General features: G+C 30.4%; 1 protein-coding gene and 1 pseudogene across 2 annotated transcripts; one reads left to right on the top strand and one right to left on the bottom strand.

The window, feature by feature from the left end:
• The first annotated feature begins 1963 nt into the window (after positions 1-1963).
• LOC145056876 (ent-kaurene synthase 1, chloroplastic-like) lies at positions 1964-5629 on the top strand (annotated as a pseudogene). Its single transcript, XR_013685937.1, has 13 exons — positions 1964-2115; positions 2196-2487; positions 2583-2769; positions 2873-3081; positions 3179-3299; positions 3383-3480; positions 3733-3890; positions 3970-4082; positions 4179-4277; positions 4412-4627; positions 4728-4869; positions 4961-5206; positions 5290-5629. The product of XR_013685937.1 is annotated as an ent-kaurene synthase 1, chloroplastic-like (transcript).
• A 55-nt stretch (positions 5630-5684) lies between these two features.
• LOC145056877 (uncharacterized) lies at positions 5685-9206 on the bottom strand. The gene is made up of 12 exons (XM_079004599.1): positions 8886-9206; positions 8255-8373; positions 8035-8141; positions 7860-7947; positions 7181-7775; positions 7037-7091; positions 6831-6912; positions 6664-6744; positions 6439-6543; positions 6295-6344; positions 6057-6195; positions 5685-5957 (listed from the first exon to the last, which is right to left on the bottom strand). The coding sequence occupies exons 1-12, from the start codon at positions 9034-9036 to the stop codon at positions 5886-5888; spliced, it is 1644 nt and encodes a 547-aa protein (XP_078860725.1). The 5' UTR covers positions 9037-9206; the 3' UTR covers positions 5685-5885.
• Between the last annotated feature and the right edge of the window lie 3693 nt (positions 9207-12899).

The raw sequence follows: 12899 nt of genomic DNA, 5'->3' as shown, positions 1-12899 counted from the left end.
CCACCTCCACCAAGCTCTTCTTCCTCCCCCCCCCCCCCCTCATCTCTTTATTAACAACTCAGTTTTGTTTTCTGGGTTTATTTATTTAAGCAACCGAAGCCACCATTAAAATCGTCTAATGTTCATCGTTTTCAACCTCCAAGCTACCATTAAAACCAAGACCTTCACCACCACAAACCTAGATCCCGTCTCAAGATATCTACGACAACCTCCGATCAAACTTCGTCGACGAGTCCTTCACTTTAGATTTTGCTCTGATGATTGAAAGTCAAAAAAGTACAAACTATGCAACACAATGTACAAGCTCGTTGATACATTATCCTTTGAGCCAGCACAATGGAAGAGAAAGTGGAGATCGAATTTGAAAGAGAAGAGGAGTACCCTTCTTATTTGGTTCTTATTTTCATCAGAGAGCGCACAAAGACACAACAAGAAAAAAAAAAGGGATGCGGTGATACACATAGACAATCGAAGAAGCTGTGTGCGTTGGCATTCTCTTTGTTGGGCGGTTTTACCCTTGGACGTGTTTTAAGTCAAATAAAGCCAGTTGGTTTGTTTTGTTTATTCATTTATACCCTTTTAGCCAGTTTCCAGGTAATCTACCGATTACCAAATGTCAGTAAAACCCTTCAATTTTAAAAACTGTTCGGATTTACCCTTAAGTTATAAAAAATGCTCGGATTTATCATTACTTTGATTGTTATTTTGATTATTATTATTATTATTATTATTATTATTATTACTATTATTATTATATATTTTTAATACATTTTTAAATGTATAAAAATATTTTATACACACATTTTTATTAATATAAATATATTTTTAAAACTATATATACTTGTATTTAGTATTTATATACATTTGAAAGCTTATGTATTCCTTTAAACATATATATATATATATATATATATATATATATATATATATATATATATATATATATTAAAAAAGCATTTATTTGTATTTAGTAGGTGTAAATATATATTTACTTCATATAAAAATGTATTGTATACATATAAATATAAAAATACATACTTATAAGGTTTATATTGTACATTAGCTTTCAAATGTATATAAATACTAAATAAAAGTAAATATATTTTTAAATATTAAATACAAGTAAATATATTTTTGAAATCTATAAAAATATTATTATATATTTAAAAACGTATTTAAAAATATACGTATAGAATATTTTTATACATTTAAAACTGTATTAAACATATATAACAATAATAATAATAATAATAATAATAATAATAATAATAATAATAATAATAATAATAATACGGGTAAATCCAAACATTTTTTATAACTTAAGGGTAAATTGGAACATTTTTGAAAACTCAAAGGCTTTATTAGCATTAGATAATTGGTAGGTTACCTGGAACAAAGTATCCGATATTATTGGACCTAAAACATGTCTACGGTAAAACCGATATTTTTATGCAAACTTAAAGGCTCTTATGTCATTTCCCTTTGTTGGGCTACAAAGAACACACACAATTTTATAAAATGAAATGAGAGTTTTTCTTGTCATTTATCATAGATATGATGTATGTAACCCATTTCATGAGAGAGAGAGAGAGAGAGAGAGAGAGAGAGAGAGAGAGAGAGAGAGAGAGAGAGAGAGAGAGAGAGAGAGAGAGAGAGAGAGAGAGAGAGAGAGAGAGAGAGAGAGAGAGAGAGAGAGAGAGAGAGAGAGAGAGATTTCGCTGGAAAAATCATGAACGCTGAAGGCTCGCCGGAGGTGTCAAATACATCGAAAACCGGCTAAACCTCGGGTCATAAGGATGTTTTTTAATAATTCGATGTGAAAATGTGAAAAAATAAATAAATAAATAATATTCCATATAGGAAAGTCTTTGTAGGTCATTATCAATTGTGATAAATTTATTTCTTGTCCCTATATATGGTTCATCAATCCGTATGTCTCCATTCCACAGACCTAAAGCCTTAACTGAATACTCATCCTTCTCTCTTTGTAGTTAACAAACACACAAATACACAATGCAAGTCTCCTGCTTTAACAATCGTTTTCCTTTTCAACCCCGGTACTCCTTGCATCATCATCAAGATTCTTCTTTACAAGAAGCTAATCCTGCAGTTGTGGTATGTTTTGCTAGCTCCATTAATTTTGTATCATTAATATCCCTCAAAATATCAAAGTGTTAACTATAAACATGATGCAGACCTTTGATATGACAAAAGAAAAAATTCGGAAACTATTCAACAATGTGGAACTTTCTGTTTCTTCATATGACACAGCGTGGGTGGCTATGGTCCCTTCTCCAAACTCTCCTGATTCCCCTTGTTTCCCTGATTGCCTCAACTGGTTGATGGAAAATCAGCTTAACGATGGTTCATGGGGAGGGGGTCTTCTTCATCACCATTCCTCATTACCTAAAGATACTCTTGCTTCAACTTTAGCATGTGTTGTTGCATTGAAACGATGGAATGCTGGAGAACACCAAATTAACAAAGGTATGTATGTATGTATGTATGTATGTAGATGGATATTGGCTTTCTTCAATTCTGTTAATTAATGTTGTCAGCATAAACGAACAATCTTATTTCAGGTCTATGTTTCATCGACTCAAATTTTGCTTCAGCTACTGACAAGAATGATCAACATTCTCCATTTGGTTTTGACATCATATTTCCTCGTATGTTTGAGTATGCAAAGGACTTGAACATACACTTTTCTTTACATCAAAAAGATTTGATGAGCGTGATGCTATACAAGAGAGATTTGGAGATCACAAGGTATATATGCACTATATCCATATCTATGTTTCTCCCATTGTGAAAATGATGACATGACTAATCAAGAAGACTCTTACGAATCTTTATTTGTTATCATCTTAAGATGTTATTCACAGGGAAGGGAAGCTTATTTGGCATACATTTCAGAAGGACTTGGAAATTACTATGACTTGAAAATGGTGAAGAAATACCAGATGAAGAATGGATCTGTTTTGAACTCGCCTTCAGCAACTGCAGCTCTTCTTATTCATCATCAAAATGCTGGATGCCTTAATTATCTAAGATCTCTTATCAGCAAGTTTGGGAATGCAGGTAGTCATTTCATGTTATCATCAATCTTATATGTATATATATCTTATGCATGTCTCATACATTTTGCTAACAAATTTAATTGGTGAATCGATCATAGTCCCAACAGTTTATCCTTTTGATATATATGCACGCCTTTGCATGGTTGACACACTTCAAAGTCTGGGAATCTCACGACATTTCAGGGTGGAAATCCAAAATGTTTTAGATGAAACATATAGGTGATCTTTTAGAAGTTCATTTTTTTTTTTTAAATCAGAATATATATCTTGGGTTAGAAATATGACATGTGCCATATAATTAGATGTTGGGTGCAGGAGGATGAGCAAATAATCATGGATATTGTCACTTGTGCTCTAGCCTTTCGGGTATTAAGGACCAATGGATATGAAGTTTCCTCTGGTATCCCTATAGTACAATATTTTAAAACACTAATTGTTGTGTATGAAAAAAAATTGTTATGTACAAATCACCTTCCATTTCTGGCATGTTGTGACATGTATTTGAACTATGAAAATGTATTCATAGGAAGAAATTAAAATAACAACACCACCACCAGTTGCTAATTAACTACTACAGGAACATATATTAATTATATATAAGTAAGCTTTCCACTAAATTTTTTTTTTTTTTTTTGTCGTTTTCATGGTGTAGATCGATTGGCTGAAATTACCAAACAGCCTTTCGATGACGTGTATGCAGCGGTTCAAATGTGTAACGCATCACAGATTATGCATCAAGAAGAGTTGGCTTTTGGGGAAGCGAAAGATTTCCTTGACCAAACAATATTAAATGCTTCAATCTTTTCAGAGGTATTATAAAATTGACTTTTGACTTTATCAAAAAAAACAAAAACAAAAAGAATCTTTTTTCTTATATTAATTAAATCAGGTGGAGGAAGCGCTTAGGTTCCCCTTCAATGCCAGTGTCGAACGCATCTCTACTAGAAGAAACATAGAGCATTACAATGTCGACGCTACAAGAACTTTAAAAACTACATTTCGGTGAGGTGTCAACCACATGTAAATTGTAATGAGAATCTTTTTTTTTTTAAAAAAGATGAATTTTTTTAATGATCAATACTTGTTGTAATCGGTCAGTTCATCAAACATAAGCAACACGGATTACATAAGGTTGGCAGTGGAAGATTTCAACGCATGCCAATCTATTCATCGTGTAGAATTGGAAGGTCTTGAAAGGTACGTGCATGCATGGTGTTAGATTTTCTATCAACACAGATCGATATATAAACTTTTAATTATGTCATAATATATCAACTTTAATATCAAAGTGGACTCCATTGATAGATTATAAACAAGTAATTAATTTATAGGTGGGTGGTAGAGAATAGACTCGACAAGCTCAAATTTGTTAGACAGAGAGCAGCTTACTGTTACTTCTCTGTTGCTTCAACGCTTTCCACCCCTGAGCTATCTGATGCTCGTATTTCATGGACCAAAAGTAGCATCCTCACCGGAGTAATTGATGACTTCTTTGATGTTGGAGGCTCCATGGATGAGTTGGTGAACCTCATTCAGTGTGTTGAAAAGTATATTATCCTTATATAATCCCTCAACCATGCATGCATATTATTCATATTTGTAACATGCTCTTAATTCAAGTTCTAAACTTGTTATTATCGACTTCAGATGGCATGTAAATGTTGACAACGATTGTTGTTCGAATGAGGTCTGCATTATATTTTTAGCACTTAAGGATGCGGTGAAATGGATTGGAGAAGAAGCTTATAAACGCTAAAATAGAAGCGTAACAAATCATGTTATTGAAACTGTAAAATGCAATCCTTCAATTCCCCTATACATTTGATCATTTGTTTTGACATTTATAGTAGTTAATTACATCTGTCTCATTTTTTTGATAGTGGTCGAATTTGATGCAAAGTATGTTGAGGGAAGCAATATGGTCGAGAGATAAATCGGTTCCTACAATGAATGAATATATGGAAAATGGTTATGTATCAGTTGCATTAGGTCCGATTGTACTTCCAGCTCTTTACTTTGTTGGGCCAAAATTGTCAAAGGATGTTGTTGAGAGCTCTGAATATTATAACTTGTTTAAGCTAATGAGTACTCAGGGACGTATTTTGAATGATATCCAAAGCTATAAGGTATGTATAATATGTTACACTTTGTTTGATTTATGTTAGAAATGTTGATCCTAATAAGGGGATATATTTACAAAATGTTATAGAGAGAACTAGAGGCGGGAAAACTGAATGCTGTGACATTGCACATGAGTGATGAACAAGAGGTTGTAGAGGAGATGAAGAAGATGATTAACAGCAAGAGGGAACAACTTCTGAAGTTAGTTGTGCAAGTAGAAGGAAGCATTGTTCCAAGAGCATGTAAGGATGTATTTTGGAGTACAAGCAATGTGTTAAATCTCTTTTATGCTACAGAAGATGGGTTCACTGGAAATAGCATCCTTGATAGTGTTAAGGAAGTCATTTATCGACCTGTATCACCCACCCAAAATTATATGTAAAGTAGTTATGATTTAAAGAAAAATAAGAAAGCAAAGTATGGAGAAGTTTGTAGCAACTTGGATGACTTCACTTTTGTAAGCAAAATGGAACACAAACAAGCTAAAAGGACTAAAACATGTGTTGATAAGTAGTGAACTGTCTAAAGGTAATCTGTGTTTACAACATTCTATGCACATGGTACAAGACCCCAAACACTCATCATGTCTCATATACCAAATAGTCCTACATCATTTACATCAAAAGGGAGCTGAGTTTAAAAATCACACGTGTGCCCAAATAGTATCTATCTATCCCAAGTTTCTCACATCACAGTGCACTTGTCCTTGTCCTTTGAAGGCTTTGGATCCTGTCTAGGCCTCGATGGATGCACATGCTGCCAATTTTAAAAAAAAAAAAAAAAAAAAAAAAAAAAAAAAAAAAAAAAAGATTAAAAGTTAAAATAAATAAATAAAAGTAAATGAAAGTAGGTTACCTGGGGACCCACAACAAGCCCTGAACGTGAAGTGGTAGGTGACTGTGGCAAAACACGTTCACGTTGTGGTTGCTGTTGTTGTTGTTGTTGTTGTTCGAATTCTTGTTGTTGAAGGGCAATGGCTAATTGCATATCAGAGCTATCATAAAATGACATATATTAATATTATAGCATTGTACTTTCTATATAATATATTTTTACACATTATAGCATTGTACTTTGAAATTGAATTAATTACCTCAGACCAGCGTTTCCTTGACCGGAATTGTCAATTCTTGCGAGATAATCCTGGAATATAAATTTTAAAAATTAGAATTATAGAAAATAAATAAATAAATAAATTAATTAATATTTAAAATAAGGGAAGTAAGAAGTAAAATACAGCAGTATTAGCCATCACATTCTGCTCATCCCATGTGCTTGTTTCTTGATTTTGTGGATTGAATTTCTTGAAGTTATCATTAACAAACACTGTATCACCATTCACCTGAAAGTGAAACCACATTATATGTTAAATTTTTCCCCATTACTTCAATAATATTCATTCTACCCCCTAAACATATTTAAATTTTTAATGTTTACTAACTTTTGGAGAGACTATATATACCTCATTCAGTTTTTCCCATACCAAATCAGGTTGATTTAAGTAGCCTTGATCTGTAGCTAAAATGTATAGTTCACCTTCAAACTGAAAACAACTTGAGATTTATAAAAAATATATATATAGAAATTGTTAATCTACCAAATTAAAAAAAAATAATAATGATAACAAACCTTGAACATGGTATTGAAGTGGTTATTTCTGAAAAACACACAAAGTTCACGATCTTTTAAACCATCTTGAAGGGAAAAAAGGCTGCAAGTATTGCAACACCAAAAGAAAAGAAGGTCCTCCTAGTAAGCAACAGAAATCATCATCTTGTTTTATAAAGAAAAATAAATTTAAATTTTAAAAAATAAAAAAACTAAGCAAAATATACCCATATATAGTCAACTGACTCGCATTGTTGTTCAGAAAACTCCTAATCACTTCCCCTATAATTGAAAACACCACAAAGTTTAAGTAATTTCTTTTATAACTTTTCAAAAATGAAATCAATTTACTTTTATCAATACTTTCATACCTTGTTTTGCAGTAGTCTCTAGCCTTTCATTTGTTGTAGTGTTGGATTTATCGCCAACTAAAGATTCAGATTCAAGAATATTTTGTGACATGTCCTTTGATGATTCTAAAACCACATTATGTGGAATCTTTTCATCAATCTTGATTTTTTCTACTTCATTTACAGTGGTGTTTGAAGTTGATTGGTCAGAAATCTTTTTATCTCCTTCTGAATCAAGCAAAAGGGTATCAACAGGAGGTGAAGGATCTGATCCAGACAAACTAAGTGAAATATTTTCCGTTTTTGCCCCTGCTTCTAAGCTAGTTTCCTCACTCCCATCTTTCTTTTCTTGCTTCTCTGTTACACTAGCATCCATTTCTTTACCATGGCTTTCCTTTTCATCTTCAAAAGTTATTAAATCATCAGTTGTTGAAAGTTTCATAGCTGCTAATAGTTCATTTTCCTCTTCAAGATCTCTTCTTTCTATTTTCTCAACAGAATCTTGTTCATGATTCTTTAAAGAAACACTTGTCATATTTTGAGTTTCAAGAGCAACTAGTTCTCCCATCAAAGTATTGTAGGACTTTGACCCAATTGCATTTGAAGTATCAGAATCCTGACACCAATATTGTATATTTAAATTATAGTTCATGTTGAACATATATGGATATTTAAATGGCTTAGCAGAATCAGAATGTACCTGTGGATCAACAATCCAACCATGATAAAGCGGAATGTCTAACAGATCAAATATTGCACACTCCCTTGTGAACTCAAAATCATTGATTCTGTAACAGTTCAAAGATTTGAAAGTTGTAAATCTGGAATTATGAAGGGGAAAATATAGAGAGATGAACTAGAAAGAAAAAGCATACCTTGTAAATTTGATGTTCACATCAATGCCAGTTGTAAGTTGAGGGAGTAAATCAATGGCATCGGCTATGTTCTGTTGTTGATTTTCAACATACCCTTCATCTTTGTTCTGTAACAAATTAAAAAGGACCAAAATCAATCAGAACAAGAATGTTTTCCTCTCTACTTGTTCATCTTAGCAACAAAGAATACCTTTGTATCAAAAAAAGAGGTTTCACTTACATTCACATTACTGTTTGAATCAATTAATCTTTCTGCCACAAGTGAAAGCAATTTTTCCTGTGATACTTCAGCTACATCTGGGCTCAGACTTAAATTGTTTCTCAATGAGAGAATGTTACCTACCATAAATTGCAAACTTTGATTATCAAATTGTAGTTTTATCTATATGATCCATCATGTGATCCTTAATAATGGTACAAGCAAGTTGATTACCAGATTGCAATCATATCATTGAATAATACCTCAGAATTCTGTCAGAAGACCGAAATTAACTAAAAATTAGGTATGAAGTTACATACAGTTGAATCAATAATCACTTCTCTCCAAACCTTAACATAATTTTGAGATTTTGACCTAAATTTTGAATGAACAGCGAATGTGTACCAATTAAGTAATTAGCAACAAAACAACTGTTTAAAGTAACAAGTTAACTTAAACGCGTAATCGTTGTCAGTGATTCTTAAAACGTACGCTAAATCCAATCTAAACACTTCATGATACCGCAAAAATTCCCTAGTAAATAAATCATCATCGATTTAACTAACTCAAACATAAAACCAATCTATTTCAAGAATCATTTAGGCAAAATCAATAAACCCTAAAAAGGAGTAAAAGAGTTTTAGATGATTACAAATAGCGAGAAGAGGACATGGACCATTGTCCTTCTGAAGTATAATCGGAGTACTTCTTCCAAAGAACTGAATTATTTTCGTTTTATGCATCAATTCTTTAACCGTCGGTGTCTCTTCTCGATTCATCTGCTCATTCGACGGCGACGCCATTTCCGATGACTCTTTTAGCAGCTTCTTCTGAGACTTATACGCAGAATACTATGTATATGTGCGGTTTTCGTGTGTATTTGTGAGTGGATTTCAGAGGTCAAAGAGAGAAAAACAACGCAGATTGGAGTTTGAGAAGATGCCAAAGAGAGAATCTGGTGATCGGAGGATGAGAGTTTATATAGAGATGGAGGGAGGGAAGAAGAAAATAGAGAATTTAATTTTCTTCACGTGACGGTGAAAAAAAACCACACCCTTTATTTAATCGTTTTGGCAATTTTGCCCCTTCTTCTTTAGCTTGTTACTAATTTTGTTGATTCAATTCCATTTTGGGGAAGGCAAAATGTAAGAAGCTTATTCTTAATGAATTCTTATTTTAGAGAATATAATTTATTCATATCTGATTATTTATGACATAATTGTATAACTAAATAAGATACATGGCTACCAAATAAAGAACTAGCAGAAGTAGTTGTCAATAAACAATATTTTAAAAATCCCGTTTAATTACATACGCGATCGATTATATAACGCTTAGTTATTACTTTTGGTAGAATATCATAACAAAATAAGTTAACGCCACCAATTAGACAATGCTTATTATTTTGTTAGTCATGTTAACTTATTTTGTTATGATATTAGAAGTATTTATCTATATTATTATGATATTATTCATATTTAGTTATTAAAATATTAACTCTTTTATATTTTATGGCTCACAATTAAACACATATTAATCACCCACTGAACCAACTAATCTTTAATCTTCTAATCCACTGACTTAGTTTTGCCAAACAACTTTTACAACATTGTCAATTAATTATTACTATACCCTTTATGTAACTATAAATTAAAAACATAAGCTTTTATATGTTGATTTTGAAGGTATATTATTTAAAATACAAATTAGCTTTCCATACATACTTTTGCATTTAATATACCATTTTTAACATGACTAATTGCAAATAGTTTTTAGCAATTTTTTATTCTAATTTTTTATGTGGTTAGAAAGTTTGGAATTCATGTAAAAGCGTTTGACATTGAGCTTCGCCAAAAATATATAAAATAATAAGTTGTGGCTGCCATTATGTGGATTAGTTAGAATTTAAAAAACTAATAAACTTTATGTATATTATCTTAAAAATTCTAAAGTTTTTGAAAATATATAAAATAATCAATGTTTTAAAAATCCGTTTGAACTGGCCGATCGAACCGGTTGGACTGGGAACTAAAGAAGAGAGCGGTTCAACTATCACCGGTTTTATGTCGATTTTTGAACCGGATTGAACACGCGGTTTTTTGAAAAACTCGATTGAGCCGATCAAAATAAATCAGTTGAACCGGTTAAAGTGAATAAAAACACATGGAAATAACCATTTGAATAAAAATTTTGGTGATTTTTTTAAATATATTTAGTTTTATCTAAATAAAAACATATGGTAAATGTTATAAAGTTTCTTTTTGATGTGTTTGTACTCATGTAAAGCTATATTCTGTTTTGGTATTATATTTTATTTTCTTTTTGATATATATGGATTGATGTAAAACACTCAAACGTATGGTTATGTGTTATTTTAATATATTTGGGTTGATCTACAACTTATTTTTATGTATATTTCTAATGTTTGAACTAGTAAACGTCAAATTCATGATATATATATATATATATATATATATATATATATATATATATATATATATATATATATATATATATATATGTATGTCAGTATGTGTAGGATAATAGAAAAAAAATATAAAAATTATAGAAACCGGTTGACCCGACGGTCGAACCGGTTAAACCGGTTGAATCGGAAATTGATAAGCATACTGGTTCAACTAGAAAACCAGTTTTTAAAACATTGAAAATAATAAACTACATGATTGCTATTACATGTGTCTTAACATTTGTTTGGATGATTTGGAGGTATTGGAACAATATGGTCTTTTAGTTGTCTAACTTTTTAGGAAATAGTATTTTTGAGGAATTGTACTTACGTCTTTTGATTAGTTTTCGAATACAAAGAAAAACATTAATATCGTTTGATTTTTGTAGTTGTAGAACCTAATGCTAAGTAATTATGTGTAATTGGTCTTTATCTAGTTAACCTAATGCTAAATATCTGTGTAATTGGTCTTTATCTAGTTCTTTGTTAGCTGGTTTCTAATAAAAGTAAAGTTGTTTGATAAAATTGAACCTTTGATCAAATGGTTTATATTATTTCCATTTAACCATTCAACATCAGGTATTTGTTTTAGTCTATATATTTATAAAAAGTTATAACATTTGATTCAATTCTGCAAATATTAAACGAGTGGATTTAATTAAATAGTTGTAAAAACACATTGAAATTCTAATTATGTATCTCAAAAAATTAATTACATCCTTATTACGTATACTTAAAGAACTAAAAATGTATAGTTTACACTTTATACCTAGAAATCCGGAAACGAGAAGAGTTTTAAGTTTTAACATTTTGGACCGAGATTGCATTAGTATGTTTGCTTGTAGATTAAGATTGCAGTTGGCTTTGACAACTTGGCACTAAATATTATGTTGAGATTAATATTTGAAGTAATAATTTGATGAATTTTATTTGTATTGGAGTTTTAAACTTTTCAAGATATTATATTCGGGGGATAATGACTATAAACGGTTACGGACTTTCAATTTTGTTCATATTTTGTCATTAAACTTTTTTCATTATCTACTTGTCATTGAACTATTGAAACTGCTCATATTTTACCCTTATGGCCGGTAACCGATCATAAGGGTAAAATATGAGCAGTTTCAATAGTTCAGTGAAAAATAGATAATGAAAAAAAAATTAGTGACTAAATATAAACAAAGTTTAAAGTTCGTTTTCCTCTTAAAAAATTTCAATGATTAAATGTGAACAAATTTTCCTCTTGTATTATGGTTTAGCAAATTATGTATTTTATGTTAAATTTTAACAATATTTGTTGATGAAGAAATCTATGAAATGAAAAAGAACAAAACCCTTAAAAATGTATAAAAAAACAAAAAACGAAACCAATATTATATGTATAAGTTTTATATTATAAAACTATGCAATATTATAAGTATAAAAATTATCCTAATATTATATGTATGAATTTTTTGTTATAAAATAATGCATACATACATTTATACAATATATATGTTGTTATACTTCATGTATTGACATACATCATATTAGTATATTTACTATTAAAAAAGATATCGATAATGAAAGTCGAGTAGTTTAGAATTTAAGCATTTTTAATTTACCCGGACAATTGATTTATATTTGAGATTATATTTTCTTAAAAAGTTTGAATAATTATTGAAATTTATGATTATTTAACTAGAAATATAAAGTTAAGTAAAACCGTTAACATATTTTATGAAGTGTTGCGCTCAATCCACACCATCCATATTACTTTTACAAAAATATTTTTTTTAGAAAAAAATAGCTATATATTCAACAATTAAAACGACGCTATGGGTGAGAATGATTCATTTTTTGTTAAACCAAAATCAAATTGGAAATTTTGATTTTTTATTTTGGAAAATACTAAACCATTGGTTTTTATTTCGATTTTCGTTTTTTTTTGTTTAATATGTTTTTCGGGATTTTGTTTTTTTATTTTACAGATTTCTTCATCAACAAATGTTGCTAGAATTTAACAAAATTAAATAATTTGCTAAAACATAATACAAGAGGAAGTTTGTTCACATTTAGTCATTGAACTTTTTTTAGATGGAAATGAACTTTCAACTTTGTTCACATTTAGTTACTAATTTTTTTTTTTCACTGAACTATTGGAACTATTCAAATTTTACCCTTATGACCAGTTGTTACCGGTCATAAGGATAAAATGTG

Source organism: Lactuca serriola, chromosome 6 (assembly GCF_051521515.1).
Source record: "Lactuca serriola cultivar US96UC23 chromosome 6, Lser_US96UC23_V15, whole genome shotgun sequence".
NCBI classification, from domain to species: Eukaryota; Viridiplantae; Streptophyta; class Magnoliopsida; order Asterales; family Asteraceae; genus Lactuca; species Lactuca serriola.
This window is presented reverse-complemented; position numbering and strand designations above follow the sequence as displayed.